The sequence below is a fragment of the Lontra canadensis genome, unplaced genomic scaffold (genome assembly GCF_010015895.1).
Source record: "Lontra canadensis isolate GAN:19392208 unplaced genomic scaffold, GSC_riverotter_1.0 scaffold64, whole genome shotgun sequence".
NCBI classification, from domain to species: domain Eukaryota; kingdom Metazoa; phylum Chordata; class Mammalia; order Carnivora; family Mustelidae; genus Lontra; species Lontra canadensis.
Window position 1 is genome coordinate 10195895 of NW_022631058.1, and position 21323 is coordinate 10217217.

The 21323-nt window shown below is 51.5% G+C and overlaps 1 protein-coding gene across 1 annotated transcript in view; it reads right to left on the bottom strand.

Annotated features, from left to right (window-relative positions):
- Window positions 1-177: 177 nt before the first annotated feature.
- The window catches only part of NRDE2 (NRDE-2, necessary for RNA interference, domain containing), a 48439-nt gene continuing 27293 nt past the window's right edge, over window positions 178-21323 (bottom strand). Inside the window, exons 5-14 of the mRNA XM_032878624.1 lie at window positions 20104-20554; window positions 18930-19335; window positions 18053-18186; window positions 14991-15111; window positions 11045-11220; window positions 8251-8637; window positions 6618-7510; window positions 5455-5593; window positions 797-868; window positions 178-332 (exon numbers count right to left, since the gene is read on the bottom strand). Of these exons, the coding sequence (XP_032734515.1) occupies window positions 207-332; window positions 797-868; window positions 5455-5593; window positions 6618-7510; window positions 8251-8637; window positions 11045-11220; window positions 14991-15111; window positions 18053-18186; window positions 18930-19335; window positions 20104-20554 (2905 nt within the window). The 3' untranslated portion in view covers window positions 178-206. The remainder of the gene's footprint in view (window positions 333-796; window positions 869-5454; window positions 5594-6617; window positions 7511-8250; window positions 8638-11044; window positions 11221-14990; window positions 15112-18052; window positions 18187-18929; window positions 19336-20103; window positions 20555-21323) is intronic.

The window sequence follows — 21323 nt, forward strand, 5'->3', positions numbered from 1 at the left end:
AAAAACAGCTTCTGTGTCGTTTTGCACGTCCAAAAAAATGTGCAAGAGATAAGAAACCGATGGCCCAGGCACAAAGTACTAAGAAAGCTAGACTCAAAAGCAGAGTTCCCGGAACACACGCACCAGGCGTCCCCAGTCTCGTGCATCCCAGCTCCGGCGGGGCAGGCCACGAGGCCTGGGAGGCGGGGCCCGTTCCCTCCCGGTCTCTAGTCCTCCAGCAGAAGCGCCAGCTCCTCCAGCGGCAGGCGCACCCGGAGCTCCTTCTCCGTCATCAGGTCCAGGACCTCCTGCATCCCTTCGGGGAAGTGCTCCACGGCATCCAGGTACAGCGCCTAGGGCAGGAGTCCGCGCTAGCCAGCCTGCCCTCCCCGTCGCCGTCTGGACTTGGCGGCACCTGGGTACCGGGTTCCAGAAGGACACGGAACTCCCAAGGTTGGGGCTGGAAGTAAGGGGACCCGAGCGAGGCCTTCTTTCTCTAAAGTGGGGCAGGACTTGGTGGACGGGACAGTCCCCATATGCCTCCTGACTGGGCTCGGCAAGGCAGGCCTGGGCCACGGGCCCCCACGCTGAGCAGCTGGGCTGAACCCCGCCGGATGATGGAAACCCCCCGCCTACAGCTAGGCTCCCGTGAAACACCAGCCCCGGCACAGGGCGTGCACACGTGCCCCTCAGCCGAGCCTCCACTGGGGACAGGTTCCCTATGACGTGGTCCAGGATGGGCCCTGTCCCTAGGGATGCGGATGGGTGGGCCCCGAGGCACTGGGCATGTGCAGGTCTCATGGTCTCTGGGACTTACCTTTGCCCAAGGACAATTCTGAAGTGCTTTGTAGAACACGCCTTTGCTCCTTTCTTTGTTTCCCAAGGAAACCTGAGGCAGAGAGGAGAATTACAAAAAGGATTCACTGAGGTAGAGAGCCTAAGGCCACGGAAACCACCCTGTCCTGATCTGCATGGGGGCTCAGCGGTGGCCAGCCAGCCCATGGAGGGGGGCAGCTGGCACCGTCACGGTGGCTGCTGGGCAGGGGTCCAGGTGCCACAGGGCACACTCGGGGCCACTGCTGTGTGGTGTTTCCCCTGCACTGATGGACCCAGAGGAGACTGGGCCCTCTGACTTCTGACCAGTCTACCTCCTCCTCCACTGGGGACCACGGTGTCTTGTGTCAGAACAGTGCCTAGAGCGAGGCCGTGTGTGTGAGACGAGGCTGATAACTTTACACACACACAATGTCTGCCACAACACTTGCCGTTTTCTAAAACCTTAGAGGAACGAGACAACCAGCATCACCGAGTCAGCACCTAACTAATAAAAATAAACTCCTGGTCAGGAATTTCAGTCTGACCGCCTGCAAGCACTCAGCATGTTCTCTTCCTTAGTAAAATCCTTAGTCCAGCCCCTAGACACATGCTCCAGTTTCCAGTGGGCATGGAAAGAACACACCTGTCCCCACCATCCCCTTCCCTGGGCGTGTCCTGGTCCCAGGAAGGGATCTGTCGCTCAGTAGCTCCTCGAAGGCACCACAGCCCCGAAGGGCCGTCCCCCTGGCTGGCGGGCCCCAGCCAGGCTCATGGAGCTCAAGTCTGATCCTGGGCTTTCTCCCCACCCACCTCCTCCAGGCTCCCATTCCTATAGGGAGAGCCTTCTAGGTGCCGCTGGCTCTTCCTACCAGGTGGCCGGTGCATGGCCTCTGGTACCGGACTGACTCGCAGAACCTGCGGGACGCATCTCGAGACTGTGGCTCAGGCTCTCCGTCCGCTGGGGACGGCTGCCCTTGCTTTTCAGTTCCCTCAGGTTAACCCCCGCAGAAACAGACTCACGGGCCACAGCCAGCTCCTGGGACAACAGGCCTTCGCCACCCCCAGAGCCAGCCGCCGAGCCCAGGGACTCCTGCCTTCCCTCCCCTCCAGGCCTCCCGAAGCTGGACTTCTCTGAATTCACACGCAAGGAACCAGCACCAGCTGGCCTTCCTTCACACGCCAGAATACTTCAATATCCTCGCATAAACTTAGGACACTGTTTTCTTGTTCTTGAAAGAAGGAAAAATTGCACGACTGTCCATTCTTAGGCACTGTATCTGTGGGGCTCACTGATAGCCCCGGAACCCAGCAAATTCAACTACATCGGTCAGCGGGACTCGAATGCAAACCACTCCCACGGTTCCCTCCATCAGCCACTGGAGAAGGCCTAGGCTCTCAGGTTCGGGAGGGTTTGATGGCAGGCGACAGCTCGGTGGTGACCCCTGGTTGTCTCCACACAGGATCTCCTATTCTAAGACCCAGCCTTGTAGCCATCCGCTCCCTCTCACGAGCGCAGAGCCTCCCCAGGAACACAAGCCGCCCTGGCTGCCTGCGTCCTGCCTCACGCTCTAGGTTTCCTCGTCTTGACCAACCGTGACTTCTCATAGATCCCTAAGCCCAGGCTGAAACAAGAGAGATGGGCGACCCCCAGCATTAGGACAGGAATCGAACAAAGAACTGAAGGGGCCGCTCTCCACGCGAGCACAACTGGTCTGCAAAGGGAAGCAGGAGCCCGGGTTGCACGCAGACGCCGCTCTGGTCAGGAAGGGGGCCTCACACCCCCTGCCCCAGGAAGGGCTCGGCCAACATGACCCTGGTGAGCAGAGGACGCAAGTCCTTGCAAAGGTCTGGCACTGTGGGCCCGCCACCCGGACCCGAGCCCAGAGAGCAACACAGCCGTGTGGGGGGTGCCGCTGCCCCCACATGACCAAGTGTGAGAGCGCCCCGTTCAGAGACGCGGCTGGCGCCCAGTGACCGCCTGTCTGGGCCCCTGGGTCCCCTCTTACCTGGTGCCAGCCGCCACCACCCGGCAGAGGTAGCATCAGTGGCAAAGGGAAAATGAGGGCCTTTGGGCTTTGGTATGATTTGATTCTCTTTTCTATCTGACTGTAGACCCACCTGAGCAAGCGGCTTTAGTGAATACAACTTTTTTAAAGTAATTTGACCCGGGGGCCTCTGGGTGGCTCAGTGGGTTAAGCCTCTGCCTTCGGCTCAGGTCATGATTCTTGGGTCCTGGGATCGAGCCCCGCATCGGGCTCCCTGCTCAGCAGGAAGCCTGCTTCTCCCTCTCCCACTCCTGCTGCTTGTGTTCCCTCTCTCACTGTGTCTTTGTCAGATAAATAAAACACTTTAAAAAATAAAGTAATTTGACCCAACTGATAACCCAACCCAAACAAAAAGCCATGTTTCCACGACACCCTGAATGCTCCAGGGAGGAGAGGACAGTCCTGTGGAAGCTTACGACCCCCACCCCACAACCAGCATGGTAAACTGAAGACGACTCTTCGCCCTCCCAGCGGCTCTTCTGAGTGCTGGCCTTTCCAGACAGGCTGACCCGCCGGCTGCCAATCCCTTCCTTCTCCCATGTCCTCCGTGGCCAATGAGCAGCTCCAATCCCGTCCATCACTTTTGCAGGAGAAAAAGCAAATGTGGAAAAAGGCTCAAGTGTGTGTAGATCTGCATGTGTGCGCACACACGCACAGAAAGCACCAGCTCTCCTCCGCGGAGCCAGCTCCCTTCGGCTCTCTCCTCACCTTGCATTCTGGCCCTAACTGGAGCTTTTCACAGGGTCATCAAGGCCTTGGTGGCCAACCCAGATGCTTCAGGAGCTGCGAGAGGAAGTCCTGCTCAAACTTGTCCTCGCTCCAATGCTAACCTTTCCAGAAAGACAGAAATTCCTTAAGGGCCCCAATCTTTTCTCCCAAGTCAGGGAGAATTTTTCTATGATCCAACCAAATCTGGCTCTTGGAAGATTCCTTGTAATCGCAAGTCCATCTTTCCCCTACCCGTCTCTACTGACAACCACAGAGGGAGTTAAACGGGAAAGTCTGCAAGCCCTCCCTTTTCACATTTCAAGATCTTGCACTTGCTAGAAAGACTCACACGATATCAGCACTGGGAATTTTAGGGAGCACCTGCTCCTTCGGCTGGGTGGCCCCAGCACAGGAGCGGCGGTAATGCAGCAGGAGGCCGGTTCTCCTGACCGCTCTCCATCAAGCTGCCCTCCCCTACACCGATTAACAGGCGGTAACCACGGTGTGCTGTGACCACAGCAGCATCTGGACTTCCGAAGGTTTCTGTTTCACACATGGACGCCAAAACCTAAAACCTAAGCCTTTGGGTCTGATGAATAAATGTTAGGGGGAAAAAACCACACACACAAACTTCCAGGGCGCTTGGGTGGCTAAGTCGGTTAAGCATCTTCCTTCAGTTCGGGTCGTGATCCCAGGGTACGGGGATCGAGCCCCCCATCAGGCTCTCTGCTCAGCCAGGAACCTGCTTCTCTCCCTCTGCCTGCCGCTCCCCCTGCTTGTTCTCTGACAAATAAATAAATTAAATCTTACATATTAAAAAAGCAAAAACCACACAGACTTTTGGGTTAGTTCAACTCGATACTGACTTCGGCCAGCAAGGTTGTGCCTCCTTGTCCTCAGTGTGCCAGCAAGCTGCTGTCCTGACATCCCGTGTCCTCCTTGCCACTCAGAGGAAGCCCACCAAGCCGAAGTCTGAAGTCTAAGATGGGGAAGGCCCAAAGCGCTCCTAAACCATAGCTTACTTTCTCCACATCCCTTTATACCCAACTCTGTCATGTTTCTATTGGAAAAGTTGAAATACTTTGACTGCCTTGAGAATTTATCCAGTGGAAATAAGCAGAGAGGCAAGGAAGGTCGCTCCTGGCTTCTGAAAAGTACAGCCTTCATTAGCGATCCCTTGCATGGGATTCAGTAGCCTTAAGTTGAAACACTCGAGTGGCCTAGGAGACTACATTTCCAAAACACCACGCGACTTGGCAGATAAATTCCAGGAAATGAGGCCCATCCCAACGCCAGTAACGAAAGGCAAAGTCAACCCACAGACTCCACGAGGCCCAGGAAGCGCCTTCCAGCCTCCACACGCAGAGTAACACGATCAAACGGCATCTCTGTGTCTTCAGTCACCAACTATGGTATTTTTGAGCGAAAACAAAGCTCCTTTGTCAAGAGGAGAGAAAGACCCATTGTCAACATTACATTCTAGGGTGAATCTTACTTTAACGACAGAGCAGAATCAGAACCTGGGAATTCTTATGAAGAGATGACAGAGAATGAAGGTCTCTTTCTAATGAAAGCTCTTAGGCCACTTCCAAGTTGTTACTCGAGGAAGTCAACCCTGAGAGAGCCCCACGAGGTTCCGCTGCGAACCGCCCAGCGATGATTCCCATCACTCTGCCAAAGCCCCCGGGAGCGATGCAGCCTGCGTCCCCCTCCCACGTCCAGAGCGACCTGACATGACTCCACTAGGGTCCTCAGAAGGGTTCATCGAGGCTGACAAGGTGTGGGGGAAAAGGAGGCCCCTGCCAGCTTTCCTGGCCGGTGGTCACTGGACACCTGCCCGTTCTCCCCTACACGGAGGAAGCAACGGAACTCTACAGAAAAACAAAAACACTAAACATTTTCTTACCAAAAAGTTCAAATACATTCTCCACAGCAAGGGGCACAGGCGGCCATGGTCACTCTGCAACGCGCTTTCAAACAGGGCTCTGATCCGATGAGCCAAGCCGGTCTCAGGAATCGTGGCATGGACCTCTCTGCCATCCACCCTGCAAGACAAAGGCTCACGTGACTCCAAGACCAGTTTTCGTGCCCCCCACCACTGGCGCTGGCGGAAGAGGAGCGTTAGTGACTGCCAATGTCCACTCCGGCAGGATCAGTGTGCCAGGTACAGTGCCATCCCCCGGTGTGGGGGTCCTGGGGGCGCAGGCTGCAGACATGATGGGGCCCCTCCAAGGCCAGAGGAAGGCAGTGCCCAGGCTTCTGTTTTCTCTATGCCAGAGTCCACCTAGAACTCACACACGATCTCCCTGCATCTCCGCTCTCTAGAGCCAAGCCCACCCTCTACTCAGCAGAATGCGAACGCCACCTGATGGGAGGAAAGTCCTTTCGACTTAGGGGACATGGAATGAATAAAATCCCAATGGAAAAAATAAAAAACAAAGGGACACACTCTTCAGAGGCAACACTGAGTCATCGGCTGATAAGAGGTCAGAGCGAAGCCACCGTGATAGTCACTTAACCTTCAGACACACCCTCACCGGATCCAGAGACCACATGTAGAACGCAATGCCGTCATCGCCAGTGATAACAACAGAGGCCCGTAACTCTCTCACACTCCCTCTTGCTCACCCCCTCCCTGCCTGGCCCCTCTGAGCAGTCCTTGCAGGAGGCTACTATTTGAGGGATGGGACTTGCCCAAGGCCACACAGCTGGGATGTGGAAGAGCTGGGATCTGAATCCACAGTCCGACTCCGGAGCCCCTGCTCTTGCCTGTCGTGCTATCCCCGCCGCTGCTCAGATAGCAGAATGCCTGACGGGCCCCACCACATGCCATCAGCAACGTTCAGAAGCCCAAAACGCATGGTCCAGGCAGACAGCCATGAGAGCCCCTGACAAAGCCACTGCAGTCCTTTTCCAATAGGTCATCCTACGTCACCAGGACACCCACAGCAGCGCTCTGGGCACTGGCCCATATTTGCTTCTGGATCCCAGAGGCCTCGCAGGGCAGCGGGGTCACAGCAAACACAGCACAAAGGCTTGTGGATATGCGGACAAGACTGTCGAACCTACCTCTGAACGGTCTCCACCAGCCTCTTCCTCATTTTCTCAGCTTCAATCGCAAACAACCAAGGCTCCAAGGCTTTGGTGGACCTGGTAACAGCATTGAAGAACCTTCTGGTCTTACTGGCTGCGTGGGACTTGCTCTGAACCTGTACGTAGGCCCTCCAGAGAAGCTGGTTGTCTGGGTATAGCTGTATCGCCTCTGAGAGCACCTGGCGCAGGGGAGCCAGGGGGTAAACGTGGACCCTGGTGTGGAACCGGAGCAGGGCCGTGTGCAGCAGCGTGACAGCCTCGAGAGCGCCGCCCGGGCACACCGAGCCCCGCAGCCCCGCACACACCTGCTCGTAGAGCCGCACGGCGGCCTCGATGCCTACAGTCACATACTGGAAGAGCAGGAAGCACTTGGCCAGGCTCGCGAGGCGGTGAGCGGGGCCGGCGGGAGCTGGAGCGGAGCCGCAGCTCTGCCCTAGGCAGTCCTGTAGCGCGTGCTCATAAGCCTTCCGGGCTTTCAGGACATGAACAGCCGAGACCGGCCCCGAGTAGGGCCCATAGGGCCCATTCTCCGTCAGTCTGGTCAGTATGTGCACGGCCCGGGCCGCGGCGGCCCCCCTCGCCTCAGCTGAGAGCTCCAGCTCCAGCTCCAGCTGCGCGTAGAGGAGGCTGAGCTCCCAGAGCTCGGACCCCCTCAGTTCCCCACCACCCGCCAGGCTGAGCGCCGAGTCGAACACCTTCCTGGCGTCCTCCGTGTTGCCAAGCAACCACTCCAGATGTGCATACTGCTTCCAGAGGCAGAAATCGTTGCGGTTTTCTGGCTCCTTAAGGAGATTTTTGGCGAGTTTTTTGCAGTTCTTTCCTTGTGACTTTAACCTCTTCTTGTTTTTAGTGTGCAGACACCAAATGACCTGGAAGTAAAAAGAAAAGGACTCCTGTGTGCTCTGTGATTTTCAAGCAACCCCTTTGTCCTGTCCACTTCAGAAAGCCACACGGGCGTCTACACTTCCTTCCTGCATCACAGGGTTGCCAATCACGTGGGATCCCTGAGCTGGACAACAAATCAGGATTGAACCAAGGCTACGGGCGCCCCCAAATGACCGCACCCAGGCTTCCACTGGAAACCTCGGTAAACATGGCTCATCTTGTCCAAGTATCCTTCTCCAGTGACAGGAGGCCACCAAATTTTCTCGCACACTATTTTCAGAACATGTCCCCATGTGTGCAATCCGTGTAGTTTAAGCGCCAGAGCTCTGGGCGTTAAGAGTCAGTACTAACCGGTGGCCAGCAGAGGGCAGAAGAGTCCATCCTAGAAGAATACCTAATCGCGATGAAGAGCAAGGTAAGTAAGTAGCTTGTTTTATCTTTTAATAAACCCGGAAACCCCCTCGCCCCCGCCTAAGCTTGGGTCTTCACAGTAACTGCTTGTATAATCCCAGACATCTGGCAAAGGGTGAACACAACAAACAGCTCCAGTCGCCGGCGAGCAGCATACACAGGGCCCCTCCCACACCGCTCGGCAGGGGCAGCCACATACTGGAGCCTGGGGGGACTGTGAACAAGAAGGGGCCAAAGCCCAGTGCTGAGGAACACCAGGAGCCCCGAGATCGTTTCTGAAGCCCCCGCACGGAGCAGGGGAGGCCGGAGTTACCTTCGCCATCTCGTACCGTAGCCAGGAGAAGCAGAGCTGGGACCGCTCCTGGCCTGAAAACAGAGGCATCACAAGGTGAAAGACGTTGCGGATGAACTCCTCGCCCTCTCGACTGTGACCGCAGGTCCAGCGACGGCAGCCCAGGGCGTCTGAGCAGCCAACACAGCTGATGCCATTGAAGGACAGGTTGAGGAAAGTCAGTGGCTTTTCATCATGAAGCCCGTTATCAAAGATGCTGTCCTCATCCACAGCCAAGTAGACGCAGGAGGCCGGGGTGCTGAAGCCACAAGGCACACCCAGGAACTGCAGAAAGGCCGTGACCAGCTGGAACTGAAGATCCGGGCTGGAGAGCTGGATCAGAGACTGTGCGATGTCATCGAACAGCACCTGTAACAGACACGCGGTGAGGCAGCCCGCCCAGGGGGCACAGACCAGAGACAAGGCTTCGCGACTTTTCCTGGGGCCCTTTCATGTGGGTGTGCTGATGATTCAACATTATTCTTATTAAACTTTAAACAGACGAGAGCTAGGTTTCCTGCAAGATGCAAAAAAGCTAGAGGCCTCACCAGGCACCGGAGAGATGGAGGGGAGCTGGCGGGGGGCTGGCGGCATTGTCACGTTGCCCAGGCACCCTCAGGAGGAGGCAATACCAGAAACGGGCTTAAGCCAAAACCTTCCAAAGGAGCCTAACGAATTCATAGAAAATCTAGGATCGTACTCACTCCTGAAAGCACACATAACTGCTTTTGTAGTTACTCTGATAAATTACAATCACCAAAACTGTTTATTAAGATAGAAAATAAGAATTTTATTATTTGGGGGCACCTGGGTGGCACAGTGGGTTGAGAATCAGACCCTTGGTTTAGGCTCAGGTCCTGATCTCGGTTGTGAGATCGAGCCCTGCGTCAAGCTCTGCGCTCAGCACAGTCTGCTTCAGATCCTCTCTCCCTCTCCATCCCTGCCCCCTTCTCTAAAAATAATAAATCTTGGGCGCCTGGGTGGCTCAGTGGGTTAAGCCTCTGCCTTCAGCTCAGGTCATGATCCCAGGGTCCTGGGATCGAGTCCCGCATTGGGCTCTCTGCTCAGCAGGGAACCTGCTTCCTCCTCTCTCTCTACCTGCCTCTCTGCCTACTTGTGATCTCTGTCAAATAAATAAATAAAATCTTCAAAAAAAAAATTAAAAAACATAAATAAAAATAATAAATCTTAAAAAAAAAAGAATTCTATTCTTTGGTGGCTTCTTCATACAAAATTGCTTTCAGAAATGAAAAATATGCTAAAAGGTAGATAAACAGCAGCAAGGCAGGAAGAAAACTCCAGCAGCCATGGGCTGTGGCAAGCACAATTCAAGGCCAAATGCTAACTGGACCCGTCCGCGGCTGATTTCATGCCGACACTTTAAAGTGTGAGGCCTCGGAGGCTGGCCTCTGTCTCAGGGCACAGCTGACCTGCTTGGTCTCCAAGGCTCCCAGCAGAGAGGAAGCCAAAGCGTGAGCACAGAAAAATTGGACTCCCCGGGGTCGGCCTCCTCAGAACTGTCAATTCATCGGAAAGCTTCTCTCCTCCAGGTTCTGGTTAGAAAAAAAGCTAAGGGACAAGGAACTGCTCAGAGTGGAAGTTTGTTCCAGAAACAAGCTTCCAGAAAACCACTGGCAATGAGCCTCAGACTAACTTCTGGCCAGGTGACCCTGAACGCTAGAAAACCGTCGACCACCGCACGCCTTGCTCTTCCTGACGCGCAGCGCCAGCCAGGAAAGGGACGCCCTGTGCACACTCGCCGCAGGCCACGCGTGCGGCATCGCGGAGCTGAGCGGCGGCTTCCCTGGCATCGGCCCCTCCTTCCCACCCAGAGCTTCCCAGTTCCCATATCCGCCACTCCTCAAACATTCCGGGCACTCATGTTGGTCGCTGTGCCTGGAGCAGAAGACCCGGCATCGAATAGTCATTCGACATCCAGGAACGTCAACTGAGCAGTCAGCACAGGAAAGGCACGGGCCGTGCACCGGTGATCCCGCAGGGAGGAAACGGGCAAAAATCCCCACCCTGGCAGCACGTAAATCGCAAGGAGGGTCGCAGACAACAGACCAGGCCAGAGCTCATGAGCCTCGCGACCGCAAACACCTGCTGGTCTGTGCCTAGAGCACGTCGCATGGCAAGCAGTACGGCCGGGTCTTAGGAAACTGGGTCCTTTTCAGGCTCCAAGTAAAAGCTCTTCCTTTATTGTAACATAAAACTTTCAGAGCTGCCGGCCACCAGGGCAGCACGGGTCACGTTGTTCCACAGCAGTAAACCAGACAGCGTAAGTGCCTGGTGCACCACAGCGGCTCCGGGAACAGGGGCTGCTTCCCCAGCAGCATCAGCCATGTAGCGACTGTCCCAGCTCGGCCTCCCGAGTCAAACCTATCCACCACCTCTCTGAGGATACAAGAGTGCGATGGGGAACGTGGACAGAGCTTCATAACCTAGGACAGCGATTCCACGTCTTGAAAACCCCGAGTCCTCAGGCTTCCACGTGAAAAACTAGCCGGATAACTGGAAGACCGTCTCCGGAGAGGCCTTCCCTCCTACTTGGGAATGGGAACTCTCCGGTCAGGTTCCTCCACGCTCCCACATCACCAGTGGGCAGTGAGGTTTCCAGAAACAGGAACAAGAGGTCAGGAGCAAGCTAACCTCTCCCAAGCCAGGCTAGTGCCCCGAGCACCTGGCAAGCTTCCTGTAGGCAAGCAAAGCCCGTGGGAATGGGCAGAAGGGAAGAACCCGGTGGCTGGCCTCCCACCCGGGGCGGGACACTCGCCTGTCTCTCTGGGTCCTCACAGTCTTCCTCGGTTTGTTTCCTGGTCTTATCAGGGCGCCACGGCCGCCAGTGCCTCTGGTCTCGGGACCGCTCAGTGGCAAGCCAGATCTGCCACCTGGGCAGACTCTTATCTCGTATTTCCTGGTCCTCGTCTTCTGGCTCATCATCATCATCATCTAGATGAGAACAAAACTTTTAGCTCACCTCACCAGCAAATAAAACCACCACTTACATTCCACCGGTCTGTGATGCCACCTCCTGTGGTGGGTCTCTGGAGTGCCAAGATGAGTAAGACCCAGGCCCAGCCTTCTGGAACATTCAGGGACTCAGAGGCACTGAGGGACTCTCCTATCACCAGTCAGGTTCCCAAAAAACCCTGGCAGTTAGCCAATGGAATCAGATGATTTTTAATGTTATCACAGCAATTAAAATGGGAACACACATATTCTAGCACAAGACTACTGGAACTTTCTACGATGATGACATACTATATACCTTATGTGTCCACTATGGTAGCAACCAGCCACATGTGACTTAGCGGGCACCTGAAATGTAGCTGGCAGCACAACTCAATTTTTTACTTTATTTCATCTTAATTTAATTAAAACGGCCACGTACGGTTAATGCCTAATGTACTGGACGACACCGTTCCAGAAAGCTACACGACACTTAGTAATAGCACTGGTTTAGATTTCCTAAAGCCATCGGGATTTTCAGCCAGTGGCCTTATGATCACAACTTGTGTTCACTTCTCCAAAAAAGTCAATTCAAGATACCCTGTACTTTCACTTTGTTTCCTAACTCTGAACATGCAAAACGTGAGAGGAGGAAAGTTTTCAGTCTTCTATAAAATTTAATATTTAAAAATAAATAGGGTGGGGCTCCTGGGTGGCTCAGTGGGTTAAGCCTCTGCCTTCAGCTCAGGTCATGGTCTCAGGGTCCTGGGATCGAGCCCCACATCAGGCTCTCTGCTCAGCAGGGAGCCTGCTTCCCTTCCTCTCTCTCTCTGCCTGCCTCTCTGCCTACTTATGATCTTTGTCAAATAAATAAATAAAATCTTTAAAATAAATAAATAAATAAATAAATAAATAGGGTATAGAAAATGGTATGGGTACCCCAGAAAACAAGTGGGCAGTTTCTTATATAATTAAACATGCATTTACTACAAGACCTGGCAACTGCACTCTTGGATGCTGATCCCAGAAAAATGAAAACCTACGTACACACAAACACCTGAACACTAATACCCACAGCAGCGTTATTCTCAACAGCCAATCTCTGGAAACACTCCCAGCGTCCCACAGTAGATTAACAGGGAAATTTGACATCTACACCATGGACCATTACTCACAGTAAATCAGCCTGAGAAACTACAGATGCGTGAAGCAATTCGGACAGATCTCGGGGGTGATGCTAAGTGGAAAAAAGCCAATCATAGTACGTTACACAGAAAACCTGTGTTGGTGAGAATATGGAGAAACTGAAACCCTTGTGCACCAATGGTGGGAATGCAAAATAGCGCAGTCCTATGAATAGTCTGGCAGCTCCTTAAAGGTTTTCTCTTTTTTTTTTAAAGATTTTATTTAAAAAAAAAAAAAAAGATTTTATTTATTTGTCAGAGAGAGAAAGCACGGGCAGGGAGAGGCAGAGGAAGAGGGAGAAGCAGGGGGAGCAGCAGGCAGAGCAGGGAGAAGGAGAAGCAGGCTCCCCGCTGAACAGGTGGCCCAACTCAGGACTCGATCTCAGGACTTCTGAGATCCTTCTGAGAGGCCTTCTCGCCACAACCCCCCACCCCACCGATTGTGCATGTGCACGTACTCGTTCTCAAGTGAATAAATAAAATCTTTTAAAAAATAAATAAATAACAAAAACTCCACAGAATTTAAATGTGTTAAGTATATATTAACTTTTTAAATTCAATATTCTATCTAAACGCTCTTCTGAATTCTCAAAGAAAACTAAAATTTAACCATTTATCACCTTTCTCTAAAGACGTACATGCAAGGTAATCCTTTAATCACACTGAAAAAAATTCTCACCCTAAGAGAAATTATCCTGTGAGTCACACATCTAGCTTAGATATCTGAATTTATTACATTAGAAATTCCAAAGATTACATGATTTTGGAAAGACACATTATAAATATATAACAATATAGACCAAGAGAAAATGAGGGTGAGAGAAAGGAAATAAGTAGTGATACATGAAAAAATGCCTCAGAGTCAATGATAAATGCCAACTACTCTCTAAATGCCAACCTCATCAAGATGGGACAAAGAAAACTAAAAAATAAAGGAAAAACAAAGAATAGTTATCAACTAGTTTTCTGGAAACAGTGTTCCCGGGACACTGCTGTGAGAATTCTACTTCAGTCTCATAGAAATGCAGAATGATGGACCTTAGAACACAAATTCTGTGCATTCTAGGAGACGTGCTCATTGAAACAAAACAAAACAAAAGCCCAAAAAACAAAAACCTAAAAACAGAGAACTACCCTGAGCTGGTACTCAAAAGTCACTACTAAAAAGACTTCTCGGGGAGTTTGGGTGGCTCAGTTGGTTGAGTGTCTGACCCTTGATTTCAGCTCGGATTGTGACCTTGGGGTTGTGGAACTGAGCCTGGTGTCCGACTCAAGGCTTAGCATGGAGTCTGCCTGAGAGTCTCTCCCTCTGGCCCTCCCTCCTCCCGTCCTCCCACCACCCACTCTCTCTCTTAAAGAAAAAAGACTTCTATTTTTGGGTCATTCATGTGGTCTTGCGGACTTTAGCAGTAGCTAAAAGGGTAATATCTACTTCCACTTTGCCTTGCAACTTATTTTTCCTCATATATGAAACCACTGGTTAGCCTGAGAGTGATTCCGGTTCTTTCTGGGAGGGAACACTCCAGGAAAGTAGCCGAGCTAAGGGAGGACTGACCATCCCTGCTAGTGCCACACAGAGAAAAACAACTCCCAACACTCAAAGGGCCAGAGATGCCACCTGGCCTGGAACCAGGGCTAATCCCAAGTTTTCATTTCTTGAAGAAACCAAGGCCCAGGAAGGTAACATCTGTGAGAAGAAGCCAGTCAGGCCTGGGCCTCGCTTTTCCTCTCACTTTCAACAAAACCAGGGGGAGGAGCAATTCCTGAAGAGCCGGGTGCAGTGCTGACCAAGATGGCAGCCACGCCCACGTGGCTATGGAGCTCTTGAAAGCAGCTAGTCTGAACGAAACATGCTGTAAAGTGTAAAATAGGCTCCAGATTTCAAAGAGTTCATATTAAAAAAAAAAAAAAAAAAAGCAAAATACCTCATTTTTTTTAACAGTCACACATTGAAATATTAAGGTTTTAACATACTGGGTCAAACAAAATATATCCTCAATGTTAATTTCACCATTTTACTTTTTTAATGTGGTGACTAGAAAATGTGAAGTTACTTTGGTGGCTTGAATTATGTTTCTACTGGACAGCACTGTCTTAGGATGTAAATCCAGAAAGTAGTTTGGGGTCATTTAGGATGACAGTCACATAAATGCTAGTTAACAATTATTTTATAGTATTCCTAAGTAGGGAAGGGTGCTTCAAAGGACCTGATGGTCTGTACACTGCCAAGAAAACAGAAAGACTGTCCTTAGAACACACTAAATGGGGGTGGGGTGAGGGGGATTCATAACAAGATTACTTCTTGAGGAATAACTTTTTGAAAAGACAAATGAAACTTCCTTCCTCTGGAAGGAAACTCAAACCCTCCACAGACGGGGCATTGACTGAAAGACCGTAAGGACGACAGACGGTCTATATTCTCCCAACGCTTCCACTTAGCATATGTTTGATATTTTGATGTTTCTACAATGTTCTTAAGAACTGACAGAAGAGCTTATACATATAAACAAATAATCAGGAAGACGTGAAAACACATTCCAGAAGACAAAGGCCAAGCGTGCGCATCCAAGCCGAGAGGGACCTCACCTGGACTGATGACCACCCAGCCGCCTCGCTCCTGCTGCTGCATCCACGCTCTCCAGCCACGGGCGCCCTTCTCCCCAGCCCGGGGCTCCCCGCTGTCCCAGAAGGGCTCAAAGAACTCCACCTGTTCGGGTTTAAAATATGGAGGTGAGCCCAGCTTGGACAAAACCACTGCGCCACTGAGCCAAGTGTGTTCTCATCAGCACAAGAGCGGCTCGTGGCTGAAACCTTGCTTGCCCTGTTTCCAGTTGATTTAGGATACACCCCAAAACAGAAAAAAGAAAAAGGAGCTAGTATGGTAAGCGGCCTCCAAGACAGCCCCCTGTGACCCTACCCCTGAGTGTGGGCTGGGCCTTGTGACCTGTAGCAATCAGACACAGCAGAGTGACGGGCCACCACTTCTCAGAGTCTGTTACAGAAAGACCGGCCACGGTCTACAGAAAGGGCCTCCAGCGGGTAGGAGAGGAACGGTTTCCCAGCTCTGACCCTGGGAGGCCGGTCTCACTGAGGACAGGAAAACAGCCCATTGCCCTAAAGCCACTGGATCCCTGAATGCCTGAAATCATGTTGCTTCCAAGACTTCCAAGGAGAAGGGGATTCAAAGTGTCCACAGGACAGGCCGGGGCTGTTGAGGGCGTGACATCTCAACTCTGTGTTCCTAAAACCTGGCACAGTGCCCAGTACCTAGTGGGGGCTCAGTAAACACTTGCGGGCCCAGCGCTGTGTGTGGCAGGCACCCAGTGAATAAAAAGGTCTGCGTGTTAAAGCCAGACCCGTGATCACACGTCTGCTCTCCTGCATTTGGGCATCAGGTCTGCTGTGTGCGGTGACTGGTTCAGTGCAGTAATTCCCGACCAAGTGGACTGTGAACCCAGCAATGAGCAGGAAAGCAATTGTGTAATCAACTGATAAGGACTTTATTTTTTTTAGCTGTTTAAATTCTTTTTTTAAGAATATATTTATTTGAGAGAAAGAGAGAGTGAGCAAACACACAAGCAGGGGAGCAACAGGCAGGGGGAGCAGAAGGAGAGGGAGAAGCAGGCTCCCTGCTGAGCAAGGAGCCTGACACGGGGCTCAATCCCAGGACACTGAGATCATGACCTGAGCTGAAGGCAGGAACTTAAGCAACCCAGCCAGGCACCTCAACAAAAAGGACTTTAAAAGTGAGCTAACCACTTGCTTAAGGAAAGCTTCTATAAGAAACATTTAGAAGAGGACGAGGCTTCCAGGGGCATGCTGTGGGCCAGGAGCCGCAGGACGGTCCAGCCTGAGCCTGGGGCAGTGCCACGCATGCCTGCAAGAGGGCTGTGTCCAGGACAGCTCCGGAAGGGCAGGGCTGGGCAATGGGCCTGGCACGGGCCCCATACCAAGTGCCTGGCAGCCACCTCAGGAAGAGGAGCTAGAAAGACCACACTCCCTCTTCGCAGTCTTGCTCTTACAAGAGGGAGAGAAGAAAGGACACTCCAGAAAAAGAAGGGTGTTTTTTTTCAAAGTGTAAAAGTTACAATCAATTTACTTTTTCCATAGAAACACAGACGGGGGGCACCTGGGTGGCTCAGTCGTTAAGCGTCTGCCTTTGGCTCAGGTCATGATCCCAAGGTCCTGGGATTGAGCCCCACGTTGGGCTCTCTGCTCTGAGGGGAACCTGCTTCTCCCTCTGCCTCTGCCTGCAGATCCCCCTTCTCATGCACTCTGTCAAATGTCAAAAAAAAAAAAAAAAAAGAAAGAAAGAAAGAAAGAAAAAGAAAAAGAAAAAAAGAAACACAGACCAGACTCTGCTTCTTTCATGCTATACTACTGTGTCTTTTAACAATGTCTCTCGTTTTAAAGATATAGAATGTCCTCAAAGATAAAGTTTTATTTCAAAGTTGTCTGGTAAATGCTTTGGAACTCCAGGTGCTATCAGTACGAAAAGCCTTAAGAGCACGCAGCAGGCTCTGCGGACACTTGAGGGGCGTGGCTCCCTGCTTCACAGTCCCGGGCTCCGCCCTCCCCGAGAGGAACTGTTCTCATCACAGTCTGTGAACATCAGCAAAGGGCTGGGATGAGGTCCATTCTGATCCTGACCCGGCAACCACACACCCAGGGCCCCTGCGGTCCGCCAAGGTTCATTTCCATAGCATGGCATAGTCTTAAAACAGCACACCATGTCTTAAAATAATTTTGTTAACTGGCTCATTATACGACTAATCAGGTATACTAATATTAACCAATATTCTTTAACCCAATTTCATCTAGGAAAAAAATAGATAAAAATAAGGATGATAAAAATAGTCTTTAAGGGCAATTCAGGAATATTCCACAAGATGGAGATCTTGGCCTCCCGAGGCTTCTGTAAATTCACTCTAAATTCAGATATCCTATCCATCTTCCACCAGACCCCCTATGCAAAGTAGGAAATGGAGATTTCTTTCAAGAAAAAAGCGAGAAGGCGGCTTTCTTATATGGGTAGCTTTATGATGAGATTTTTTTTATTGCTTCTACCATCACAAATATGGGAACTGTCCACTTGTCATCTAAATGACAACACCTCCCCAGTAAGGATCAGCGTTGACAAACTGTCAACACGCACTATCTCACTATGGTTTGCAATTCCTGCAAAGATCTTACGTAGTGGAAATGCTAACTAGGAAAATGACCTAAGACCGGGCTTGGAATGCACAGAGGGAGGAGACAGTGAGACATCGTGCTCTATGGCTCTATGACTATGGTTTCTCTCCCTGACGGGGATAATTAGCACTGAAACGAGGCCCATAAGTAAGAAAAAAAAGGGGGGGGGACATAGTTGAGTTTGTAATGGGGGAAGTGGATCTTTCATCTCTCCAACTTTCACTATCTTCGTTATGGAATTTTCCTTGGATCACCAGCATATTCTGATCAACAGTTCTCAGCAGGGCTGATACAGAGGAGGATAGGATTTTAAAAATACTACCACCAGTTCCCATTATCCACACTTTCCCCCCAGAAGAGAGAGAGGGAGAAAGAGAGGGGGAGGGAGGAAAGGAGGGGGAGGAAGGGAGGGGGAAGGAGGGAGGGGGAGAGGCCAGTCTCACAAGGACCCGCACCTGTCCTTTGGTAGGCAGGTCTTTCACGCTGTCAGGTTTGAAGAAGGTGAAGTCCACCATGGCCTGGAACAGAGCGACGGCCTTCTCCGAGTGGCCAGCCTGCCGCAGGAAGTGGCAGTGCTGAAGAAAGAGAGCTGAAAGCAGGGACAGCAAGGAGGGAGTCCTGGTTAACACCTTTCAAAGGAAAGAACACAACTTCTAAAAACGTGCATTTCAACACCAAGAACATCTTTTCTCCGAAATTAGTTATTGTGATTGTTTCAAGGCTGTAATAATACATGTCCTTGTTAAAAGGACTCACCACAGAACTATAATCAAAGCACATTTATTCCCATTTTTATATGAAGCCACTGGGGAATACAAATATTAACAAAAACTATATATGCTGCATAAAAGTTAAGGCAGGAAGTTGTTCTGGACAGTTATCAAATACTCAAAGCTCATTATTACAAGAAAAATTCTAGGAAAAGGGATGGTGTAGATTTTCATCAGAAAGTAAAGATCTGTGCTCAACTGACTGCGAGGCCCCAGAAGGGGTGAGATGAGCAGACAGACATCTCAACAGGGATCCCCACGGACAGCCACGACAGTCGAGACTTGACTACGTGTCCTTGGCTAAAAGCAGGAAACCTGGACCTTCTAGTCCACGGTTCCCCTACCAACCTGACGGGCTCTCATGCCCACTCCTCAGCCCCACCAAGAAGGCAGAGAAGGGAAAATCTGTTCTAGTCCAAAGCAGTCCTAATACTTTCTGTTTAAATCCATTGTATCAATTCTGTCATTTCTAAAATAAACCAAAAACACATCTTCATTTTTTACTACAGCCAGAAGCCAGTGCAAGTGCCCGACCCCCACGGCTCTGGCGCTCAGCTCTTACCGAACACCGCCTCCTCCGTGCCGGGCAGCGCGGGGTGCGACAGGATGCTGCCGTCCAGCACCGCGGACAGCGTGCTCAAGCACTTGCCATAGAGACCGTGGATCTTGGTGACGGTGAAGGTGCTGAACTGGCTTTGGCAAAATAAAAGGTACTTCTGCCACAGGGCTGTCTTGTTGGGGTGCACGAATATCAGCTTCTGCCACTCCCTGAGCAGTGCGGAGGGCTCCCAGAACTCGGCACACAGCTCCAGCTTGGCCAGCTGCAGCTCCACGGAGCTCTGGTTGCTCTCGATGGCCCGCTCCAGGATGGCCAGCTTCCTGTCCAGCACCAGCTTCCGAGACCTCTTCCGCTTCTCCGGCTCTCCCTCCTCGAGGGTGTACAGGCCGGGGCTTTTCATGACCTCATCCTTGAGACAGAAACATCATTTTACTAATGGAAATAGGGGAGCCTCAAAGTCCCGCAACAGCCACTGAGCTCCCCGCAAGCCCCGCTCTAACGCCTCGCAGACCAATCGTCCTTTGGACGTCACCACGGGCTAGCCACGATTTTTTCTGAGCAGAAACTCTGTTCCTGGGGTGCCTCTGTCACCTCTACATTTGACGGTGTTTACCTCACCCAGCTGCTCTGTCACGGGGCGTGGGCGGTCACATAACAAGAGCGAGCATGCAGCTTCCCAAGAGCCAACTTCACCCGTGACACAGCCGAATGTGGGGCGAGACACAACCGTATACACGATTCAAAGGCAAGTAAGTAGGACGAAGACAAAGCCGCGTGCTTCAGAAAGGGAGCCTAGAGCCCCGGTCGGGTCACTGGAGAAGCAGCGCCTTCTTTCTCCCAGTTCTGCACATCCTGCACCCCGCACCCCAGTGAACAAGGGCGCTTATTCCCAGATCCTGTTTAAATTTCGCCTTCTTTTAGCCGCCCTTTCGTGCTCCCTCGAGGCAGGTCACCCCCACATGCCAGCCCCAAATTACACATGAAAGCCCTTGCCCTTCACACATCAGGCTTCCTCGGGGGCTTGGAGCAAGCTCAGGGCAAGGGCTACATGTCATAATCTCCAAATGCCCAGGGCCAGGGCACCTTCCAGGGGCTCCAGAATGGCAGGAGAGCACGTGGGTTTGCCCCAAACTAGCACAGTCATTCCGAGTAAGAGAAGCGGGATGGCGTTACTTACCTGAAAAGCAACAAAGGCCATCCACAGCTGCACGTCGCGAGGACTCTCGCGCACTCTCCGGTTGAACTCCTCCACCTTGGCCTTGAGCAGCGCGCTCTCTCTGTCCGTCTGTGAGTCTGGCTGCTTTGATTCTTGCTCTGAAGGACCCTGTCCTTGTAACCACTGCGTGGTGGACTGATCGTAAATGCCCAGAGGGTTCAACCAGGTCGTAACGGGAGGAAGCGCATCATCTGGGCCCTTCACGGGGATAAAGGAGAGCGGCTCAGACGACGGAGGTTCGGTTTTGCTGCCAACGGCAACTCCGTCAATGTTCATCAATCCCACGCTCTTCTTTGTAAAATAGCGCTCAACATGCTTGTGCGAATGCTTCTTTTCTGTGGATGCCCCCTCCCAGGATATACACTGCTTCTTAGGGTTAATGCCAAGGCAGGAGTCTCCTTTCCTCTTGTATCTTGTATTTGAAAAAGAAAGAAAGTTACTGAGGCAAGAGGTGCACTGCCATCGAGGCTCAGCTCAGTGGACCTGAGCTCTCGTGAGGCAACTTAACTGCACGTTTTCAAATTCACCTTACCTTCTGACAGTTTCTATTCAGAGAAATACGACAATTAGCAATCAACTTTTTCTGTGTTCAACTTATTCCTCTAAATACTTCAAATCCTTATTAACATCACATGAATTTCAGATCAGGCCTGTCTTCCAGACTCTAGTAATTTCTAGTAGTTTCTATTTTCCTAGAGTTTTGTAAAGTCTGTCCCATACATTACCTCATGGATCATCACAATCATATTAACAGACAAGGTGGAAATCCTCATCCCCTCCTTTACACTATCCTTAAGGACACCAGAACCTTGGGTGACAGTGAGTCACCTGTCTCCTACACTGGTCCTTTTTCCTGTATAGTCCTGTGTTCCCTCGTAAGAAGAAAACAGGGAGGGCTAAGATTGTATTTTTAAGCCTGAAACAAAATAAGATTACACTTGGCTGTCTTCTACTCTAGAGGAAGAGAGGCTGGGCTCTAAAAGGCCTGTATAGAGCGTACAGGTGCCCCCGTAATCACACCATGACTACGGAATATGTGCAGGAAGGCTGTGGGAAACCATGCATTCTTCCGTGTGTTACACAAACCAACAAAGAACAGCAAAGGATGTGAACGGAATTCACCAAAGACAACATGAAGGGCCAATCAGCGCATGCGTAACTGCTCAATGTCATGAATCGTG